The sequence below is a fragment of the Typopeltis vanoorti genome, chromosome 19, assembly GCF_054136105.1.
Source record: "Typopeltis vanoorti isolate ZY-2024b chromosome 19, IOZ_Tvanoo_1.0, whole genome shotgun sequence".
Lineage (NCBI taxonomy): Eukaryota > Metazoa > Arthropoda > Arachnida > Uropygi > Thelyphonidae > Typopeltis > Typopeltis vanoorti.
The window spans coordinates 78,231,195-78,256,349 of record NC_143567.1 but is presented as its reverse complement, the minus strand read 5'-3'; the positions used below and the strand labels follow the sequence as shown (position 1 = coordinate 78,256,349).

Sequence of the window (25,155 nt, the reverse complement as noted above, 5' to 3'; positions counted from 1 at the left end):
GCAGACATTCACAGTATATTTGGAGTGAAAGCAAGTTAAGAAAAGGTCCAGAGTGTTGGAAGAATGATGTATACTTGAAGAACTGGAAGGCAAGGTTGGAAGAATGTGGTGTACTAAATAAAGTGATTTTGCTCTTCAGATAAAATAAGATGTACAGGCACATCTAATAGGTACAAAACCACAGAAATCTAAGTCGGAGAATTCATCTTCAGTTTTCATGCTACCTTTATAATCTCTGACTCCATTTACAGTACTTTCTTCCATTTCTGATCTTTTTCAATAATCTTCAGAAATTGTGAGGCCTTTTTGATATTTACCTTCCATATTTTTCCTGAAGTCTTCTTATGACTTGTTTAGCTACTTTAGCACAGTTCTTCACTTTCTTACGTTTTTCACTATATTCTTGCAGAGCACAAGCTGACTTACTAGGAACTTTCAATATGCTTTCTTCTTTTACCATTATTGCCTCTTTAACTCCTCCGTCCACCATAAAGTTTGGATTTTTCTATTCTTACAGGCAACTTCACCACATGTCTCTGAGTGAATCAATCAATGTTCTCTTTAGTCTGCTAGTGATTCCCCAAGATCAGATTCATTTTCAAACACTTTCACAGGATAACTTCTTCATAATTGTGAGCTGGCCACGAAATTCTTTATTATACAAGCTGTCTACTTTTTTTTATTAGAATAGCATTATATTATAGATTTTAATTCATTCAATGTGATTATTATGAGAGCTCTGCATCATTATACTTACATATCTGTTGATTCTTTCGTAAGTCAACTATTTCTAGACTACAATTACAAGTTAAAACTTTCAGAAAACACTTAGCACCACTATCACCAATTTTACAGTTCTGCAAATCCAAAGCTGAAAAAAAGAATAGACAATTAATTAATGCATACTAACTTCAAATGATTTAAGCATAAAATGCCAATAAATATTTATGATAATAAAACAGCACTGTATAATAAATTTTTCAGTAATAAGCAGATTGTAATAAACACTCCTCCCTAAACATATTTGGTTTCTAAAAACAAATATGGAGTAATCTGAGATTGAATAATGTACAGTTGACCTGCACTATAGCAAACACCATTATAGTGAATTCACTCACTGTAACAAACTATTGTAAAGGTTCCAACAGCTATCTATAGTGCTATGCTAAAAAAATTCACTATAGCAAACTATCGACAACAACAAGTAATTCTTGTGGTCCCTAGGAGTTTATAACAGGTGGTAGTCTATAATTTCTTAATTGCACCATGATCTATTTTTTTTTCCTTATGTAAATTTTTAATAAGCCCATAGTTTAGCTCCAGGTTATACCCTAGGCAGATATTATTGAATACTGCCAATAAACTGAAAGCTACCATTCTAGCTGTCTGTCATTGAAGTGAACTGCAATGAATTCAACCTCCTCAATCACAACAAATGTAGCAAAGTTAAATATTCTTCAAGTTCACTGTATTTACCACCCTCTCTCTGGTGTACAGTGGATTCTTGCTATTATAATGAAATTATTTACTTTAACAAGCAACCAAAAATTCTGTCAAAAGCTGCATAATAACAACAATATGCATTATTTGCTATTGCAAACCATCACTATAATAAAGTATTCCTTAGTTTCCTTTCAGTTCTCTCAAGAGATAAGAGATGACTTCATTCACCATTTTCTATAAAAAAATGCTATTTATGCACTACGCTTCTGCTTATCTTATAGCTTCCTGTTTTTTTTTTTTCTTCTTTCATCCTCTTTCCATTCTCTATATCAGTGCTTCCCAAACATTTTTAGTCACAGAACACTTTAATAATCTCACAGTATATTTATGGAACACATATTCTCTTCACCAGATGTGTATTGATTCAGTAGAATTGTGTAAGCATGCAAGAATGTGTCAATGGATGGCTACTTTGTTTTATCCACCCAAATGATGCATGATTATCAGTTAGTGTTCCCCCTCCTCCCTCGACCAGTGTATTCTTGGCTAAATCATATATGAATGCCAAATTAGATCCCTACTGCTACTTTTTTGTGGATGTATGCAAATCCAGCCAAAATAAAGTGTTTCGTGGTCTATTTAATTATCAGTCTATGACAGTGTACTAATAATAACCAAAAAAAAAAAAAGATATTAAAAATTATAATGATGCAAAAGTGGTGTATGATACAAAGATGAAAAATTTATTTTATTTTTATTTTTTTAATTATTATGATTTTTCATGGAACACTTGTTCACATCTCAGAATGCTAGTGTTCTGCATGACACAGTTTGGAAAACACTGCTCTATACTCTGAAATATATCCTTTGTCTTCTTCACACATTTCCTGTTCTTTATAACTTATACTCCTTAAGTGTTATTAGCATTATATTCCAAATTCCTAATATTTATCTTGGTTACCCACCAACGAGCTTTTTCGATGTTTCTATTTTTTTACTGCTTCTTATCACTACTTGTCATTATTGCAGTAATTTTCAGTAATACTGCATTCACTTACCACTTTGGCAATATGTCTCCTGAACTTAAAATCAAAGTTCACTTTACTCCTGTGGAAATATGCCAAGAGAACAGGAAGAGAGGATGAAGGAAGTACAATTAAGGCTATGATCAAAGCTCTTAGTCTGAATTCACATACACTATTACAGATGATTAGAGGAGCAGAGATTAACTACATAAATGAGACAAATTTTAACTGACACACACACATTAATGAAATCTAAAAAAAAAAAAAATCTGAAAACAAACCCCAACTCAACATCACCAGAGTTAAAGGTCGGTACTATCAATGTAAGAAGCCTGAATGGCAAAGAAATGGAGCTAGCTGAGGAATTAGATAAGTACCAGATCGACATAATAGGGGTGACTGAAACAAAAAAGACCAAAATTGGTGAGATCTTTCTGAGCAATAAATACAAAATGTTATATTCAGGCAATGACAATCAAGGAAAAGAAGGAGTAGCCATTGTATTCAACACAAAATATGAGGCTAATCTTCTTGAATGGCAGTCAGTCTCAAGTAGAGTAATGTGGGCAAATATGAGAATGGGGAACTGGACAATGAGACTTATTTGTACCTATGGTCCCACAGAAGGTTCTACTAAGGTAGAAGTGGAGGAATTTTTTGACACTTTAGAAAAAGCAACTGACACAATGAAAAAGGAAAAGGTGGTCCTTGTTGGGGATCTAAATAGCAGAGTAGGAAATGATTGTGAGACATATAAAAATATTTTGGGAAAATTTGGAAAAAAGAGCAAAGCTAATAGTAATGGCAAATATCTGTTGGATTTCTGCTCAGAACATGGGCTGGTTATTACTAACACCATGTTCCAACATAAAAATGTGCACAAATTCACATGGAGAGAAGAGGCTAGGAATAAGAAAAGTCTCATTGACTATGTTATTGTTGATAGTGATGTTTTCTCCCTGGTGCAGGACACCAGAGTGTACAGAGGATTTGAAATTGGAAGCGATCACTATTTAGTCTTGAGCAGGATAAAATTAAATTTCATATTGAAAAGAATAACATGTAAGAAAGTTTTAAAGCGAATAAAAGTTGAGCAGCTCTCAGATGTGAACTGTAGACTAAAATACAGAAAGATTATTGAAAAGAAAATGAAAGAGTTTGAGAACAGGAATCAAACCTTGGAGATTCAGTGGCAAACTCTGAAGAAAACATTGATTGATTCTGCCAGAGAGGCATGTGGTGAGGTGGTATGCAAGGATAAAAAAATCAGAACTCCCTGATGGACACAGGAAGTTAAAGAGGCAGTGAAGGAAAAGAAGAAAGCATATCAAAAGTTCCTGGCAAATAAGTCAGCTTTTACTCTTACAGAATACAGAGACAAATGTAAGAAAGCGAAACACTGTGTAAAACTAGCTAAACAAAAGTCATGGGAGGACTTTGGCAAGAATATAGAAAATAAATATCAAGAAGGTGGCAAAATATTCTGGAAGTTGTTGAAGAAGCTTAGGAATGGAGGAAAGAGTGCTGTAAAAGGAGTTAGAGATGATAAAGGTGACATGAAAACAGGAGAAAAAGATATCCTTGAAGTATGGAGTAATTACTTTGAAAAACTGCTAAATGAAACAAGCAGTGATGACAGCACAGTGATAAAAAACACTGACCAGGCATGCAGTCAGGAATACATATCCATACTTGAAGTAGAAAAAGCCATCAAAGGCTTGAAATGTGGAAAGGCAGCAGGAGTAGATGATATTTGACCAGAAATGCTGAAGTATGGTGGTATAAAAGTCTTACAGTGGCTGCACTGCATAGTTCAGAAAGCCTGGACAGAAGGACGAATTCCCGATGATTGGAGTAGAGCTCTCATAGTACCCATATATAAAAAGGGAAATAAAACTGAATGTGAGAATTACAGAGGTATTTCCCTACTGAGTGTTCCTGGCAAGATCTATGCAAGTATACTTGAGAAACGGTTGAGAAGAATTGTGGAAGAAAAGCTTGGTGAAGAACAAGCTGGATTCAGGCCAAATAGAGGCTGTCAGGATCAGATCTTCACTTTACGACAAATAGTCGAGAAAGCATGGGAATATAACAAAGATCTGTATTTAAGTTTTGTCGATTTGGAAAAGGCATATGACAAGGTGCCAAGAGAGAAGCTATTCAATACGCTGCAGTTATATGGTGTCAATGGGGCATTATATCAAGCAATACTTAGTCTTTATTTGAGTTGTAAGTCAGCAGTTAGAATTGAAGGAAGTACAGGAAGATGGTTTAATGTTAAATCTGGTGTGAGACAAGGATGTACATTATCCCCTCTGTTATTCATTATCTATATGGATCACATTATGAAGGAAAGTGGTATTAAACCGGATATCAAAATTGGAGATGTTAATGTCAGCTCTTTGCTTTATGCGGATGATGTTATACTTCTAAATAAATCCGCTACAAGTCTGCAAGATTCTCTGACTAAATTGAATAGCTGTTGTAATAGATATGGTATGAAGGTCAGCAATAAAAAGACAAAGACAATGAAAATAGGCAGAATCATTGAAAATGTCAACTGTGTTGTGAATGGAGAACCTGTGGAACAAGTAAAACATTTCAGTTACTTAGGCACGATTTTTACTGAAGATGGTAAATTAAATATAGAAATAGACAACAGAATCAGCAAAGCTGGTATGGTGGGAAGTCAATTGAATAAATTCATATGGAATAAGAGAGAAATTAGTCGGAACACTAAATTAGCTGTATACAAGACAGTGTTCAAACCAGTTTTAACTTATGGATCTGAGAGCTGGGTCAGAAGTAAAACACTTGACCAGAGACTAGAGACCGCAGATATGAGAGTCCTGAGAAAGATTAGAGGCGTGAACAGATGGCATCAATAGCAATATCATATTAAAAATGAGGATATTATGAAAGAACTTGACATTGTCAGCATCCAGGAATGCGTTAGCAGAGCTAATCTCAGGTGGTATGGTCACTTAAATAGAATGGGAGAGGAAAGATTAGCAAAACAAGTGTTCTCTGCCAGGTTGGCAGGAAAACGACCCAGAGGAAGACCAAGATATAGGTGGATTGATACGGTACAAAGTGCGTTAGTCGATAGAAACATAAGATCTGATAATGTTGGAGTCTTGACAAGTAACAGACTGATTTGGAGGAAAATTGTAGAAATGAAGTTAGTAATGATGTAAATTTTTCATGTAGTACTGTCATATCCTGTACACCCCTTGAGGGTACATGGCAGGAATTTGATGATGATGATGATGAAAAAAAAAAAAAAAGAAAAAAAAGAGGAAATTATAAAAAGCATTGTATAAAGATATTTACAATGAAAATCATACAAATGTACTATACTATACCATACTACAGTATAGTACAGTACATATAGCAACACAGTTCTTGTGTTAATATAAACAAACAATAAAAGAAGTTAAAAGCCAAAATGAAAACATACAAATAAAAGAAATAAAACTGTAAATCGGAAGATATATTTCGGTGATTACACCACATTTTTTTTTATTATTCAGTTATATAAAACACTGAAATAATAGTTCCCGACAAGTTTCGTAAATCGTAGGATTTACATCTTAAGGGGGTAAATAGTATAACTTAAAGTTTAAACAAGAGAATTAATAAATACAAATCATAACCGTCTGGCTATTCATAATACTCAAATAACAGAATGCAGATATATAACGTTATTGACGTTGAACAATACTGGACGATGTCACGTGTTCTTGTTCTCGTTCATACAGTCCGAGCTCAGATTGAGGTAGATTTTTTATTAGAGCTGACCACACTTGATGGAGAATTAAACCTTGATTTTTAGTATATTAGCAGCTTCTTTAAATTTTCTTATATAACTGTTGTTTGCCCGAGTACATCGTGTCCAGTGGAAGTGGTATGGAAAGCAAGACCCGTTTTTTGTTCTCTTTTGTGTTGTACGTCTTTTTGGTGTTCAGCCATGCGTATTTCTCCAGATCTTCCTGTCTGTCCTACGTAGCAAATCCCGCAAGAGCAATGGATTTTGTAGACTCCTGGTTTTTTAAGAGGATGATGTAGGAACACAACATAAGCCAAATTAATGAACAAACACAACATAAAAGTAGCCTTCCTTCCTATGGAAAAAATCTCAAGATTCCTACATCCACCAAAACTACCTCATCATCCTCTTAAAAAACCACCAGGAGTCTACAAAATCCATTGCTCTTGCGGGATTTGCTACATAGGACAGACAGGAAGATCTGGAGAAATACGCATGGCTGAACACCAAAAAGACGTACAATACAAAAGAGAACAAAAAACGGGTCTTGCTTTCCATACCACTTCCACTGGACAAGATGTACTCTGGCAAAAAATGACAATGTCATACATAAAAAACAACAGTTATATAAGAAAATTTAAAGAAGCTGCTAATATGCTAAAAAACCCAACCCAATGCAATAAAAATCAAGGTTTAATTCTCCATCAAGTGTGGTCAACTCTAATAAAAAATCTACCTCAATCTGAGCTCGGACTGTATGAACGAGAACAAGAACACGTGACATCGTCCAGCATTGTTCAACGTCAATAACGTTATATATCTGCATTCTGTTATTTGAGTTTTATGAATAGCCAGACGGTTATGAATTGTATTTATTAATATGTTTAAACTTTAAGTTATACTATTTATCCCCTGAAGATGTAAATCCTACGATTTACGAAACTTGTTGGGAACTATTATTTCAGTGTTTTATATAACTGAATAATAAAAAAATGTGGTGTAATCACCAAAATATATCTTTTGAACCAATTAGCCACAGAAGTCTACGCCTGCAAAACTGTAAATATTAAAACAAATGTCTGTGTTAACTGCAAATTAAAGGCCATGATCTCTCTCTCTCTCTCATTTGTACCAGGTATGTATACACTAAGGGGTGCTTAAGGGTCGAAGCTGTATAACTGAGAGGAGACCTCCACATAGCCTTTAAAGGAATGCGGAGAACCGACCAGGGCTTCTGACCTAATGTCCAATCCTCACCTTCTCGTGGTGCACCCTGTTGGGTATCTACTTTGATACTGAACGAACGAGGATGGGCTGGCAATTTGGGATTTAGCCGACCAAATTGTATTCTTATTGGTTAAACCAAAATAAAAAATGATGGTACAACATGACAAAATTTCATGCCGGCTGGCGCGTCGCCCGGTTAAACAAGGCCCCCATTGTTTTCGCCAGGGAACCAGGGCAAACAACGAAAAGTCAGCTACTGGACCAAATCTGAAAACAAACCCCAACTCAACATCACCAGAGTTAAAGATCGGTATACTATCAACGTAAGAAGCCTGAATGGCAAAGAAATGGAGCTAGCTGAGAAATTAGATGAGTACCAGATCGACATAATAGGGGTGACTGAAACAAAAAAGACCAAAACTGGTGAGATCTTTCTGAGCAATAAATACAAAATGTTATATTCAGGCAATGACAATCAAGGAAAAGAAGAAGCAGCCATAGTATTCAACACAAAATACGAGGCTAATCTTCTTGAATGGCAGTCAGTCTCAAGTAGAGTAATGTGGGCAAATATGAGAATGGGGAACTGGACAATGAGACTTATTTGTGCCTATGGTCCCACAGAAGGTTCTACTAAGGTAGAAGTGGAGGAATTTTTTGATGCTTTAGAAAAAGCAACTGACACAATGAAAAATGAAAAGTTGGTCCTTGTTGGGGATCTAAATAGTAGAGCAGGAAATGATTGTGAGACATATAAAAATATTTTGGGAAAATTTGGAGAAAAGAGCAAAGCTAATAATAATGGCAAATATCTGTTGGATTTCTGCTCAGGACATGGACTGGTTATTACTAACACCATGTTCCAACATAAAAATGTGCACAAATTCACATGGACAGAAGAGGCAAGGAATAAGAAAAGTCTCATTGACTATGTTATTGTTGATAGTGATGTTTTCTCCCTGGTGCAGGACACCAGATTGTACTGAAGATTTGAAATTGGAACTGATCACTATTTAGTCTTGAGCAAGATAAAATTGAATTTCATATTGAAAAGAATAACATGTAAGAAAGTTTTAAAGTGAATAAAAGCTGAGCAGCTCTCAAATGTGAACTGTAGACTAAAATAGTACACAAAGATTATTGAAGAAAAAATGAAAGAGTTTGAGAACAGGAATCAAACCTTGGAGATTCAGTGGCAAACTCTGAAGAAAACATTGATTGATTCTGCCAGAGAGGCATGTGGTGAGGTTGTCTGTAAGGATAAAAAAATCAGAACTCCCTGGTGGACACAGGAAGTTAAAGAGGCAGTGAAGGAAAAGAAGAAAGCATATCAAAAGTTCCTGGCAAATAAGTCAGCTTGTGCTCTTAGAGAATACAGAGACAAATGCAAGAATGCTAAACACTGTGTAAAACTAGCTAAACAAAAGTCATGGGAAGGCTTTGGCAAGAATATAGAAAATAAATATCAAGAAGGTGGCTAAATATTCTGGAGGTTGTTGAAGAAGCTTAGGAATGGAGGAAAGAGTGCTGTAAAAGGAGTTAGAGATAATAAAGGTGACATGAAAACGGGAGAAAAAGATATCCTTGAAGTATGGAGTAATTACTTTGAAAAACTGCTAAATAAAACAAGCAGTGATGACAGCACAGTGGTAAAAAACACTGACCAGGCATGCAGTCAGGAATACATATCCATACTTGAAGTAGTAAAAGCCATCAAAGGCTTGAAAATGTGGAAAGGCAGCAGGAGTAGATGATATTCGACCAGAAATGCTGAAGTATAGTGGTATAAGAGTCTTACAGTGGCTGCACTGCATAGTTCAGAAAGCCTGGACAGAGGGACGAATTCCCGATTGGAGTAGAGCTCTCATAATACCCATATATAAAAAGGGAAATAAAACTGAATGTGAGAATTACAGAGGTATTTCCCTACTGAGTGTTCCTGGCAAGATCTATGCAAGTATACTTGAGAAACAGTTGAGAAGAATTGTGGAAGAAAAGCTTGGTAAAGAACAAGCTGGATTCAGGCCAAATAGAGGCTGTCAGGATCAGATCTTCACTTTACGACAAATAGTCGAGAAAGCATGGGAATATAACAAAGATCTGTATTTAAGTTTTGTCGATTTGGAAAAGGCATATGACAAGGTGCCAAGAGAGAAGCTATTCAATATGCTGCAGTTATATGGTGTCAATGGGGCATTATATCAAGTAACACATAGTCTATATTTAAGCTGTAAGTCAGCAGTTAGAATTGAAGGAAGTATAGGAAGATGGTTTGATGTTAAATCTGGTATCAGACAAGGATGTACATTATCCCCTCTGTTATTCATTATCTATATGGATCACATTATGAAGGAAAGTGGTATTAAACATGATATCAAAATTGGAGATGTTAATGTCAGCTCTTTGCTTTATGCGGATGATGTTATACTTCTAAATAAATCTGCTACAAGTCTGCAAGATTATCTGACTAAATTGAATAGCTGTTGTAATAGATATGGTATGAAGGTCAGCAATAAAAAGACAAAGACAATGAAAATAGGCAGAATCATTGAAAATGTCAACTGTGTTGTGAATGGAGAACCTGTGGAACAAGTAAAACATTTCAGCTATTTAGGCACGATTTTTACTGAAGATGGTAAATTAAATATAGAAATAGACAACAGAATCAGCAAAGCTGGTATGGTGGGAAGTCTACTGAATAAATTTATATGGAATAAGAGAGAAATTAGTCAGAACACTAAATTAGCTGTATACAAGACAGTGTTCAAACCAGTTTTAACTTATGGATCTGAGAGCTGGGTCAGAAGTAAAACACTTGACCAAAGACTAGAGACCACAGATATGAGAGTCCTGAGAAAGATTATAGGCATGAACAGATGGCATCAATGGCAATATCATATTAAAAACATGGATATTAGGAAAGACCTTGACATTGTCAGCATCCAGGAATGCGTTAGCAGAGCTAATCTCAGGTGGTATGGTCACTTAAACAGAATGGGCGAGGAAAGATTAGCAAAACAAGTGTTCTCTTCCAGGTTGGCAGCAAAACGACCCAGAGGAAGACCAAGATATAGGTGGAGTGATATGGTACAAAGCGCCTTAGACGATAGAAATATAAGTTCTGATAATGTTGGAGTCTTGACAAGTAACAGACTAATCTGGAGGAAAATTGTAGATATGAAATTAATAATGATGTAATTTTTTTCATGTAGTACTATCATATCCTGTACACCCCTTGAGGGTACATGGCAGGAATTTGATGATGATGATGATGATGATGATGTATACACTATGAATGTAATAAAAGTGACCTGATCACAGTGAGGAAAATATAACATAGCATTAAACTGTTAGCACTTACTATTACTGCTGCAATAAACAACATGAAATCTACTACTACTATTATAGTCTTGGGTCTATCAATGACACTACACAACTAAAATTTTCTTCTCAATCATCATCTACCAGAGAGCATATATTCACACATCAAGAGACAATGTCATATCTATAACTTACTCATCTGCATATTTAACATTCACTGAAAACACTCCTAAATGCATCAATAGCCTCCCCCCTCCCCCAACTACTGCGAATCTGAATCTGGGCCATGCCATCTTAGGTATTAGCTCTGCTTACAAATTCCTGAATATTAATAATGTAATTTTCATCTTTTGTTAAAACTGGTTTGACCACTTGTATATTGGTAGTTTAGTCTTTTGGTTGATTTATTATTATTATTGAGGCACTTCCATGGAATATGAAGATTCATCATAGAAAGTCCAATGCTAACTATTATTCACAACAATACCCATCATACCTCTCTTTTTAAACTCATTCACTGACAAAGTACTCACAACACCTTCTGGCAACTCCTCCATGAGCAATAATTCTAACCCTCATACCAAGCTCCTACACAACTTCCATGGTGTAAGAGAATGGTACTCGACTGTTCTCCTCTATACTGTTGTGTATTAAAAAATTTCTTCAACATCTATCTATAAGACCCCTTTAATAATTTATTTGCATCTATTATATCTCCACTTTTTTCCCCTATCAACTATGTAACCCATAAACCATCAGCAAATATTTATGATCTCACACCTCTTGATATCCTCTACTGCTCCCAAGAAACCTAAGCAACCAAATCTGTGTTAATGCCACATTAAAATGAATAAGGAAGGATAACAAACAACCTAATTATTACTTTCTTCAACATATAAGTGATTCTTTGAGCTATTCTGTTCACTTTTACAATATGCTTTCTAAACTTCAACTCAATTTCCTGCAGTCCATTTTTATCAATGTAATATATTGCTGTAATATTTTCATCCTAAAGTGCATAACCTTATTCTTTGAACATTAAAATAGCAATCAATATTCTTTGCCTTTACTGTCAGTTCTATTTAAATCATCATGCAGGATCTCTACATCACTTCTGTTAACTTCAGGTAAAGTAGCTGAAGGGCATTAAGGCAAGTTTCATATAGTATTCTTAATTTTCTTATATCACAACAGCCTTGCCTCTTTATTTGCCTTAGTAACAATAAAATTAATGTTCTTTAACGACTTCAGAATTCATCTGAGGGAAGGTTAAATTCAGAGTTGGAGGTCTGGTTCTCTATAAAAAAAAAAGCTTGAGAAGGGCAAGACAAATCCTCTTAGTTATATCAGGATGAAACATGAAACTAAGTGTTGTCCATAAATGTTTTTTTTATTTTTTATTTTGGAAGAAACGGCATAGTCATGACTTAGATAACACAAGTCTCACACCTCATTTAACATCATATTATCTACAGGAGTATATCCTACAATTCTAACTGCTGATTTGAAGCTTAGGTATAGACTGTGTTCTGTAGCATATTTTCCGCCGCTGTTCTATTTTCTACTGTTGTTCTATTGTCTGTTACCTCAATGATTTCTCAATGCATCTGATAAACGCAACACCCACACAATGAGGTTGTTTTCCATGGAACTTCAGCATTGATAACTCAGGCTTGTTTCCTTTCTCTAAGTCCAAAGTTCAAGCAGGAAGAGACATTAAGATTGAAAGTGCTGCACATAAACCTGACTGGGCACATATTTGTTGGCAGTTATGTGTGTATTCATATATAAATGGGAATTTGGATAATCTGTGGAATTCAGGCTGTCATCCTAAATGGACTTGTTTCCCGGTGAAAGACCAATACTAATTATTAATATATTAATGTAGAGAAGAGGCAAGGAATAAAAAAAGTCTCACTGACTATGTTATTGTTGATAGTAATGTTTTCTTCCTGGTGCAGGACACAAGAGTATACAGAGGATTTGAAATTGGAAGTGATCACCATTTATTCTTGAGCAGAATAAAATTGAATTTCATATTGAAGAGAACATGTAAGAAAGTTTTAAAGAGAATAAAAGCAGCTCTGATGTAAACTGTGGACTAACACAAATATTATTCAAGAAAAAAAGAATTTCAGAATGAAAGAGTTTGAGAACAGGAACCAAACCTTAAGATTCAGTGGCAAGCCCTGAAGACAAAATTGACTGATTCAGCCAGAGGCATGTGGTGAGGTTGTCTGCGAGGATAGAAAAATCAGAACTCCACAGCGGACACAGGAAGTTAAAGAGGCAGTGAAGAAAAATAAGGAATCATATCAAAAGTTCCTGGCAAATAAGTCAGCATGTGCTCTTAGAGAATACACAGATAATTTTAAGAACGTTAAACAATGTGTAAAACTGGCTAAACAAAAGTCATGGGAAGACTCCGGAAAGAATATAGAAATTAAATATCAAAAAGATGGCAAAATATTCTGGAGGTTGTTGAAGAAGCTTAGAAATGGAGGAAAGAGCTGTAAAAGGAATTAGAGATGATAAAGGTGTCATGAAAATGGGAGAAAAAGATATTCTTGAAGTATGGAGTAATTACTTTGAAAAATTGCTAAATTATTATTAATAGTAGTATTATTTCGGGCTACTCCAGGGAGTCCTTAGACTCATCGAGGGAGGCCCTAAACATCATGTCCACACAACTATTCGACATTCTCACAGTATCTATCATACCTTGCCTTGAACTCGCTCACTGTCACAGCACCCACAACAGACTCTGGCAGCTTATTCCACTCATTTACCACTCTAAAAGTAAAGAACCCAGCTCTAACACCCTTGCTAACCACACTCTTGCCCAGCTTCCATAGGTGTCCCGTAGTTCTCCCACCACCAGTCCTGATCTCAAAAATATCCTCTGAATTAATCCTATAGAATCCTTTTAGCAATTTGAATGTCTCAATCATGTCTCTCCTTTTCCGCCTATCAACTAGTTTCTGCAACCCACAAATCGTCAACCTGTTCTCATATGGTTCATTCCATAGACCTGCTATCGTCTTAGTCAATCGCCTCTGGATCCTCTCCACCTCCTCCCCATCAAGAAGGAACCGAAGTGACCAAATCTGGGCACAGTAGTCGAGATGAGGTCTTATCAGGGCTCAGTAAAGAGGTACAATAACTTGCATGTCTCTGCTCGTTAAGGCATTTTTCAACAACCAAGTGAGTTGATGAGCTGATCTAGCTACTTTTGCAATGTGCCCCCTAAACTTCATCTCCCTAGCCACCAACACTCCCAAGTCCCTGGCCTCATCAATCGCTTGGAGTACAGTTCCACCAATGTGGTATACTGCTGCTAATCTTTTCACCCCAAAATGCATAACCTTACATTTTGTCACATTAAACTGACATCCATTCTCCTTAGCCAAGAACTCCAATCTATCTAAGTCATCCTGCAAGACTTTGACATCTTCTACATTCACTATTGCCCTACCCAACTTTGCATCATCGGCGAACAAATGACTGTTCCACGTAGATCCTTCCCTATATCGTTAATGAACAGATTAAACAGCAGTGGTCCAAGAACAGAACCCTGCGGCACACCACTAGTCACCGGCTGTCTTTTGGACTCTACTCCTGAATAAACTACTCTTTGATATCTCTCCATCAACCACCCACCTATCCATCTCACCAACCCTATATCCATTCCCATATGTTGTAGTTTACGGATTAGAATTCCATGTGGTATCCTGTCAAACGCTTTTGCCAGGATACCACATGGTATCCTGGCAAAAGGTATCCCGTCACCTTGTTATAAAACTTGAGCAAGTTACTGAGGCATGATCTTCCCTTCACAAAGCCATGCTGTCCCCTGTACAGTATCTCATTTTCATCAATCCATTCCTGTATTTTTCCCTTGAATACGTTCTCCAAGACCTTGACAACGACTCCTGATATGCTGATCGGTGGGTAATTTGCCACCATAGTCTTCGATCCTCCTTTATGCAGTGAAACTATTTTCCCCTCTTTCCATGCCTTCGGGACTAAACCAGACCCGAGATTCAGATTAAACATGGTCAAGGGCACTGATAATTCCTTAGCTGCTTCATGCAATACCTGTGCCGGTATACCATCCAATCCCATAGATGTATTCACATTAAGGTTCTGTAATAGACTGTTCACCTCCACTTCATTCATCACAATTCCCGTATAAACTAATGGTTCCTTCATTTTTTCAATGTCACCACCTGGATGATATACTTTTGCAAAGTGCGCACTCAGTAACTCCACTATATCGACTGGTTCAGTGACCTCCTTATCATCATCATTCCTTAAAATCATTTTGCCATGTACAGTTTTTTCCTTGCCTGCAGCATACTGAAAGAACTGTTTGGGATTCTCTTTTGCTTGCATAGCTAGTTTCCTTTCATAATCGGCTTTTGCTGTTTTTACCACACTCGTTACCCTTCTGGCCTGCACTTTATACCGTTCGTGTGCCTGCAGGTCACCCCTTTCTTTAAATTCCCTCCACAGTTGTTTCTTTTTTTGCAGCTCAAGCTTAATGGTGTTATTCATCCATTTAACCCCTACTTGTTTTACTATTCGGACCCTAGGTATACAATCAGCCATAACCTCCTGTAGATTCTCCTTGACCACTTCCCATGCTCTATCGACGTCCAGCCCTTGCAGTTGTACATGCCATGGCACTGATCCAAGCAATCACCTAAGCTTGTCAAACTTGCCAGCACGGTAATTCCACATATACCCTGTCTTAATCAAAAATTCCACACCTTTAGCCACCTCCCAGGTCAAGACCTTATGATCACTCTCACCAATAGGTGGCAACATGGTCATATTCATTACAGTCAAATTGTGAGATGCTATTACCAGGTCAAGCACTCTCATGCACCTAGTATTTTCGATTACATGCTGTCTCAGATAGTTATCTCTTAATAATTGAATAAAATCCATTTCCTTCCTCACGTATGTCCTCTCCTCCTTCCAATCAATGTTACCATAGTTGAAATCCCCCATAATAATTACCCTCCTTCCACTCATTTCATCAATTTGTTTATGCATACTATCTCCACAATCTATTCCATCACCTGGTCTATAGCAGCACCCAACTGTATATTTTATTCTGCAGTCTCAATCTCACACCAAATAGCCTCAAATGAGCTCCTTTCACTATCCTGCAATACAACTTCAATTCTCCTTGGCTGCAGTTCATCAGCTATCATCAATAATACCCCCCACTGTTTTATTCTCTCTGTCCCTCCTAAACACACTATAACCTACACATTCTATCCCACTAACTATATCATCTTCAGTCAGCCATGTTTCACTAATGCCAATAACCTGTGGCCAGGAAGAGCCAATCAAGGGCAAAAATTCTTCCTTCTTGTTCCTAATATTCCTGGCATTAGTATACATTAAATGCAGTGATCCCTTTGTCCCACTCCTATCTTGATGCATTATTCTAAATGTCCCATTCCCATTTTTTTGTCTTTAGTGCTGGCTCGGGTACATTATATAAATTTTTACACTCAACTGTCTCACTGAATTTCGCATATCCACTCCCCCCCCCCTCCTTGGTAGTTCTAGTTTCCCTGGTTCTGCACATCCATTTTCACTTCATTCAGCAACACTTTTTCCAGTCTCCACACACCAAGTCCATTCAAATGCAGGCCATCCATCTTGTATAAGTCCTTTCACCCATCAAACTCATTCCACACGTCCACGAATTCCACACCACACCATCTGCATAACCTGCGGTATAATAATGTCATTTGCGATTATGGCCCTCCTTCTAAACTCCTCTCTGTCATACCGTGGCAACAGACTCACCATTTTAACTCTGTCACTCTTTTCTTTTGCTACCTTTAACAATACTTTCAAGTCCTCTCTCATAAAAAATGTATCACCTTTCAATTCATTCGTACCCGCCACAATTATTAATTCTTTCACCCTCTGTTTTTGCACTCTAATACTCTCACTCACATCCTTAAATTTCGCACCCGGTAAGTACGATTTAGGTACACTCCTCTTAATAACGAGTCACCATACAACACTCTTTCCTTCATTTCAGAAACTCTCCCACTCTTACGATGTTTATTTACGTTAGCCGAATCACTCTGGAAAGAGTTTTGCAGGTGCTCTAATTGCCGCTGCGCATTTTGTATCACTGCGCACAAAATGAAACAATCAGTGACAGCACAGTGGCAAAAAACACTGACCAGATATGCAATCAGGAATACATATCCATACTTGAAGTAGAAAAAGCCATCAAAAGCCTGAAATGTGGAAAGACAACTGGAGTAGATGATATTATTATTATTATCTGAGACCTCCAGGGAGTCAAGGACTCATCGAGGGGGGAGGGGGCTGTAAATTACCCAACCCAGCTATCATACCTTCCCTTAAATTCATTTACACTAGATGCACTCACTACTCGTAAAGGTAAATTATTCCATTCACTCATTGCTCCCTGAGAGAAAAACCTAGCTCTTAACCCTTTCTTGACTGAGAACAAACTTACTTATGCCCCATGTTCTCTCCCCGCCTTCCATATAACGAAAAATTTCATCATGTGAAATGCTATAACACCCATTCAAAAGTTTATAGACCTCTATCATATCACCCCTCTTTCTCCTGTTAACCAGAGTCTGTAATCCACATACTTGCAATCTGCCCTCGTAATCTAAATCCCATAATCCAGATATAATCTTTGTAACTCTTCTTTGCACCCTTTCCACAGCTTCTTTATCCCTTTGGAACTCGGGAGACCAAATCTGCACACAATAATCCAAGTGTGGTCTTATCAAAGCCTCATAAAGAGGCAAAATTACTTCCTTATCCTTACATGTCAAGGGTCACTTCAACAGAGCAATTATCCTCTGAGTTGTATTTGCAACTTTTGCTATGTGACCTTTGAACTTTAAATTCTTATCCACCAATACACCAAGATCCCTTGCCTCTTCAGTTTCTTGTAGCATAACCCCACTAATATACAGGGTGTTCGGGATAAATTTGACATATTTATAATTAATTATATTTCTCCGTAAGTTACATGTATTAACACACACTTCTCTTCATTTAAAAGTTTGGACCCTTCTTCATTCATATACAAGATGTCAGAAAGGATGGATAGCTGGAACCCACCTGAATCATGGAAGAGAATAACTTGTATCATGATGATTCGTGCCCGCCATCAAAATAAGGATATTACGACTGCTGCCCAATGCTCCCTGAATACAGTAAAAACAATCAGGCATGAACTAGAGACTTGCAATGGTGACTACGAGGATGTAGCAAGAAGAAAGATCCCTAGCAGACGATCTGATTGCGTTCGTACAGCAGAATTCCTCACAAATCTGCAGGAACAGGTGTTGAAGAACCCTGGCATTGGAATTCGGGCTTTGTTCGTGGAGTTGCTAACTGTAGTCAAGCCCTGGATAACAAGGGTAGCCAATGGTAGGCCGTATGTATGGCAGCAGGATTCGGCCCCTTGCCACACCTCTGGGAAAAGTCAAAAATGGTTGTCTGAAAATTTCTACGACTTCACCAGTCCAAATGTTTGGCCTCCAAACTCCCCAGACCTTAACCCCATGGATTATTTTGTATGGGGCGCAGTTGAAAAAGACACCAATCGCACTTCCAGTAATACAAAAGCCCAGTTAATGGATAAAATTAAAACAGTTTTTGCGGCCCTTCCCAGGGAGACTGTAGCATCAGCTTGTTCGAGGTTCCGAAGCAGAATTGAAGCTGTGATCGATGCTAATGGTGGTTATTTTGAGTAAATCTTGTTGATAGTATTGTAATTAACTCTGCCTGTAATGTTTTTTTGTCAATTCATTAAATTTAATAGATACAAAGAAGATTTTCTTTTTCCTTACGAAACTGTCAAATTTATCCCGAACACCCTGTAATATGCCGCTGGAACTCTAATCATGCCCAAGTGCATAACTTTACACTTACTAACATTAAACTGACAGCCATTTTCGTTTGTCCAGATTTCCAGTCTATTCAAATCATTTTGTAATTGCTGAATATCAGTAGCATCCCTGACTGCTCTGCCTATCTTCGCATCATCATCAGCAAACAATTGCAAACTGAGGTACACCACTGGTTACCTTAAATCTGGCAGATTCATACCACTGTATACCACTTTTTGATATCTGTCTGTCAACCATCCCCTGATCCAAATCAATAGATTATGTTCCAATCCCATACCCATATTCTTCAGTTTACACAACAGCCTATCGTGTGGTATCCTATCAAATGCCTTAGAAAAATCCAACATTATCATAGAGTATCCATTCCCTTTATTCAATTCGGCCATAACATTGTTATAAAATATGAGCAAATTGCTAAATTACTAAACCTATGCTGTTCCCTGCAGAGTATAGAATGCTTGTCTACCCATTTCTGTATGCAAGTTCTTACCAACTTCTCTGAAATCTTCACTACCACACCAGAGATACTAATAGGTTGGTAGTTAGACAGTTTTTGCACTACCCTTGTGCAATGGAACTATCATACATTCCTTCTATTCCTGTGGTATCATTCCTGAGCTGAGACTCAAGTTATACAAATGTGTGAAAGGCCTAGCCAATTCAGCTGAACATTCCTTTAACAAGCGAGCAGATATTCCATCTATCCCGATCGACAAATTCTTATCCAGGTTATGCAAGAGCTCTTCAACCTCATTTTCATGAACCTCTAACTCTTCATCCAACGTAGCAGTAGGACCATGCTACACACACCTGGTTGTTATATCTTAGCAAAGTGAGCACTCATTAACTGAACAATCTCCTTAGCTTCCGACACTCGTGTACCATCTGCATTCAATAAAGTTATTCTTCCACATTCATTCTTTCATTCAATAAAGTTATTCTTCCCCATTCATTCTTTCTTTTGCTTGCAGCATAACGATAAAATTCTTTTGAATTGCCTTTAGCTCACATGGCCAATTTCTTTTCATATTCCGTTTTAGCTTTTCACACAATACTCGTCACTTTTCTGGCCTGAGCTTTATATATTTCATAACTCCTCTCACTCTTATTCTCACGATATTCTTTCCACATTATCTTCTTCTTGTGGATCTCTAGCTTAATAAGGCTGCACATCCATTTCACTCCCAACCTATTTATTCTTCAAACACTAGGCATACATTCAGATACCAGCCATTCAGATACATTCAGATATTCGACCAGAAATGCTCAAGTATGGAGATATAAAAGTCTTACAGTGGCTCCACTGTATAGTTCAGAAGGCCTGGACAAAAGGACATATTCCAGATGATTGGAGTAGAGCTCTCATAGTACCCATATATAAAAAAGGGATATAAAACTGAATGTGAGAATTACAGAGGTATTTTTCTACTGAGTGTTCCTGGTAAGAGTTATGCAAGTATACTTGAGAAACAATTGAGAAAGATTGTGGAAAGGAAGCTTGGTGAAGAACAAGATGGATTCAGGCTGTCAGGATCAGATTTTCACATTACGACAAATAGTTGAGAAATCGTAGGAATATAACAAAGGCCTGTATTTAAGTTTTGTAGACCTGCAAAGGGCATATGACAAGGTGCCAAGAGGAAAACTATTCAAAACGCTATAGTTATATGGCATCAATGGGACGTTATATCAAGTAATGCTTAGTCTTTATATGAGTTGTAAGTCAGCAGTTAAAATTGAAGGAAGTACAGGAAGATGGTTTGATGGTAAATCTGGTGTCAGACAAGAATGTACATTATCCCCTCTCTTATTTGTTATCTATATGGATCACATTAAGAAGGAAAGTGGTATTAAACCTGATATCAAAATTGGAGATGTTAATTTCAGCTCTTTACTTTATGTGGATGATGTTATACATCTAAATAAATCCAGTACAAGTCTGCAAGATTCCCTGACTAAAGTTAATAACTGTTGTAATAGATTCATATGGGGGTCAGCAATAACAAGACAAAGACAATGAAAATAAGTAGATGCATTGAAAATATCGACTATATTGTGAATGGAGAACCTAGAGAACAAGTAAAACATTCAGCTACTTAGGCACAATTTTTAGTGAAGATAGTAAATTAAGTATGGAAATAGACAACAGAATCAACAAAGCCAGTATGGTAGGAAGTCAACTGAATAAATTTATATCGAATAAGAAAGAAAGAAATAAGTCAAAACACTCAAGTAGCTACATACAAGACAGTGCTCAAACCAAGTTTAACTTATGGATCTCAGAGTTGGGTTAGAAAGAAAACACTTGACCAAAGACTAGAGACCACAGATATGAGAGTCCTAAGAAAGATTAGAGGCATGAATAGATGGCACATCAATGGCAATATCATATTAAAAACAAGGATGTTAGGAAAGAACTTGACATTGTTAGCATCCAGGAATGTGTTAGCAGAACTAATCTCAAGTAGTATGGTCACTTAAACAAAATGGAAGAGGAAATATTGGCAAAACAAGAGTTCTCTGGCAGATTGGCAAGAAAAAGACCCAGTAGACCAAGATATAGGTAAATTGATACAGTAAAAAGTGCCTTAGAAGACAGAAATATAAGATCTGAAAACATGAAAGTCTTAACAGATAACAGATTAATATCAGATATCATAATATCCTGTACACTCCTTCAGGTACATGTCAGAAATTTGATAATGATGATGATTATACTAATATATTGAACAAAAACTATTACTAAAATAAAATATTAACTAAATGATACTTTTCATATTAACTAATTACTACTAGTTACTTAGCCTCTTCATGCCTCATTCACATAAGGCCAAGATCCATTTCTTCCACATACCTCTGTCCTGAACCACCAGTTTTACTTCTCTCGAAGTCTTCCAATCAGTCTTCTTTCCTTTTCTGTCATTCTCTCGCAGGTTAATTTAGGCCTTCCCTTTTTTCATTTTTCTTCTGGGATCCATATCAAAGCTATTCTAGGAATCGTGCTGCTGTTCGTTCTCAGTATTTGTTCAATCCATTTCCATGTGTGTTTTATTATTTCATTAGTGATGCTTTTTTGCAGTCAGCTTATATAAGTCATCACTGGTTGTACAGTTAGAACCAAAATATTTTTAATATTTTATGCAGACATTTTGTTTGAAAACTAATTAATTTAGCTTTCTGTTTTTCGGTTAGCTTCCATGTCTGTAATCCACAAAATGATATGGCCTTAAATGAATTAAATTACTACTCAAACATAGCTCAAAATTGGCAGTTAATTATATTTCTTATCTCAATCACATTTGTTTTGAAATGTGATTGAGAAAAATGTGATTTTCAAAACAAACATACTCTATATCACTTTTTAAGCAAAGCCTATTCATGAAAAGCAGAATAGCAATGTGAAGTGTTAACTAATTATTATACTTTTATTACAATGAATTTAAATAAATTGAAACAGCTAATAAACTTATATTTCATTGTAAGTTTATATCCAACCCTTTAATCTCCATGTTTCATCAAATTGTAATAATTTGTTCTTTTTCTTTTAGGATATATATATAAGAAGGCTTGTCAGAGGGTTTTGAAGAAATTCAAAGACAGAGGTGCAGGCCATAACCAAGTTTTTTTGTGTTGCAAGAAAAGTACGCAACTGAGATTAGCCAAATTTTGCATGAGACTTTAGGGCTCTGTGTCCCAGCATATCCAACAGTTGCCAGATGGGTGGCAAAGTTTAATACTGGACATCCTGAGACAACAGATGCTCTAGGTCAGGAAGATCTTCCACAGTGATCACACCCAGTGGTGTGTTGGGACCAGCTCGCACCGGCTCGTGCGAGCCGGTTGTTGATGTTTTTAAGTCAGGCAAGCTGGTTATTAAAATTCTTTATGAAAGGATAGATGATGAATCGTGGTATATACTTTTTCTCATAAATATTTTGAAATTGTATAATAAACACTTACATATATTATTATTATTATTATTATTATCAAAAATAAATGCATAAAGGAGAATTCACAAAACACAAACTCAATTTACAAACGGGAATTTGGAAACGATTTTATTTACTAAACAATGTCTGTATTCATTAAAACACAAACATGTTATCAAAACTTCCGAACTGGGTATTTGAATAAACAATAATGCCTTATTTTTCGGCGAATTTCCAAGAACTTGCAACATTAAATTCTTGGAAATGCAACATTGTTGCACTATTGATAAATAAAAAAAATTCATTGCGACGCTAAAAGTCTCTGGTCATTTGATTGACTACGAGTGGTAATATTAGTGTTACATTTTTTGGTTCAGGACTTCATTTCATAATAGGTAAGCTGTAGGTAATATAGGAAAATTTTCTTTAATATATGTTTTTATTTTGGTTGTTTCTTTTTTTTTTTAATAATTAAAATAATTTTAATCAGGGTTAGAGTTTTGCGGTCGAAAAAGTGAATAGCCGTTAGTTGAAAAAATAAAATAGAATGAAACTTCTTAAACATTAAAAGGACAAAATTTGAAGAAGCAGAAACAAAGACATCTGAAGATACAATAGAACTTTGTGAAGAATCAAATTTTTCATAAAGTGAGCCGGTTGTTAAAAATTTACCAACACACCATTGATCACACCTGAAAACATTGATGCAGTGCATGCTGTGATCCTTGATGATGATAAAGAATACCAGCCAAAAATATTGCAAAGACTCTGGGGATATCCAGGGAACGAGTTGGAGTCATTATTCACCAACATCTGACATGTAGAAGCTCTCAGTAAAGTAGGTCACCAAATGTTTGAATGCCAACTAAAACAAGAGAATGTTTGCTATCATCTCCAGGGATTTGGGTAATTTTGAGAAAGCAGATGTAAATTTTTTGGCTCATATTGTGACTGCTGATGAAACATGGCTTCATCACTATGACCCAGAGACCAAATAATGGTCAATGGAGTAGAGACACAAAGGTTCTCCACGGCCAAAGAAATTCCAAACCCAAAAGTCAGCAGGAAAGGTTCTTGCCATTGTCTTTTGGGATATGGATGGTGTAATCCTTTCCAAGTATCTGAAAAAACGGAAGGAGGTACTGAAGAAAAAACATTGCGGGAAACTGAGCAGATGCGTGTTGTGTTTGCAGGACAATGCACCTGCTCACACTGCTCATGAAACCCAAAAGACGATACTCAACTTGGGCTTTCAATGACTGCCGCACCCACCCTATTTGCCAGACCTGGGACCCATCTGACTATTTCTTATTCCCAAATTTAAAGCAACACTTGAAAGGAACAAAATTTACCACAGATTATGAAATCATATCTGCAGCTGAGGACTGGCTTGTGCAACAAGAAAAAGACCTTTTCTCAGAGGACTGCAAATGATGCAGGAGCAGCGTTATAACAAGAGTATAACACTTCGTGGGAAATATGTAGAATAATGTGTAAGTTACATGGTTCTATTGTTCGCCCACAGATTAGAGACCCTTCGACACTTCTGCGCATGTCATAAAAAGGAGAATCCATTCCGATAATAGGGTAATCAGTCCGTATAGTGGGATGAGTTGTTTATTATTACCGGTCGGAAAATTAACTTCTGTTTTATGATCATTGTAGTTAACTATGTTGCTTGTATAACAGTTCGAAAAATTTACCTATAAAGCATGTGATTTCGTGTTGGTGACCAATTCGTATGTCCTTCATTTCTTTCCCCCCTTCAGCATGAATCGACTATTCTTGGCAAGTTTCCAAGTGGAGATCTCAAAAGCGTGGGCATACTATACCTCAATTCCTTTATGATGATTATCACAACTTTTCAGCACACACCCTTGTAGAACCTGCTAACTTGTGTTATCATACACAGATCTGAGATTATTATTATTATAAAGAGAGACCCCTCCAGGGAGGCAGGAACTCATTGAGGGAGGCCTCATACTACACCCACCAGCTATCATACTTATTTTTGAATTCATTCACAATGCTTGCACACACACACACGCGCGCGCGCGCGCGCGCACACACACACACACAACATCCAATGGCAATCCATTCCAATCATGCACCACCCCCTATTAGAGAAAAATCTAGCCCTCACCCCCTTCAACTGAAATCCTGTATGACCAACCATTTCAGAAGTTTATAAGTCTAAATCATATCACACCTCTCTTTCACCTGTTTGGTAGTGTCTGCAGTCTACAAATACAATTTGATACAGATATAATTTGACAGAATACCACATGGTAAACTATTACAAAAGCTGGAGCAAATGGAATGAATATGAGGCTAGTATAATGGATGGGGGGGGGGGGGTTCTACTTTTTAATTTGTATATCAAGGACATAGGGAAAGATTTAAGAGGGGATATTCAGTTGTTTGCTGATGATGCAAAACTGGGGGAGTGCAACAATTGATAAAGGTGATATAATATGTATCAACTTTTAATCACACAATATATA

General features: G+C 36.6%; 1 protein-coding gene across 1 annotated transcript in view; it reads right to left on the bottom strand.

The window, feature by feature from the left end:
• The window catches only part of LOC150096275 (centrosomal protein of 78 kDa-like), a 249,593-nt gene that overhangs the window by 111,220 nt on the left and 113,218 nt on the right, over window positions 1–25,155 (bottom strand). The window contains exon 7 of the mRNA XM_090409311.1: window positions 758–871. Within this exon, the coding sequence (XP_090265437.1) occupies window positions 758–871 (114 nt within the window). The remainder of the gene's footprint in view (window positions 1–757; window positions 872–25,155) is intronic.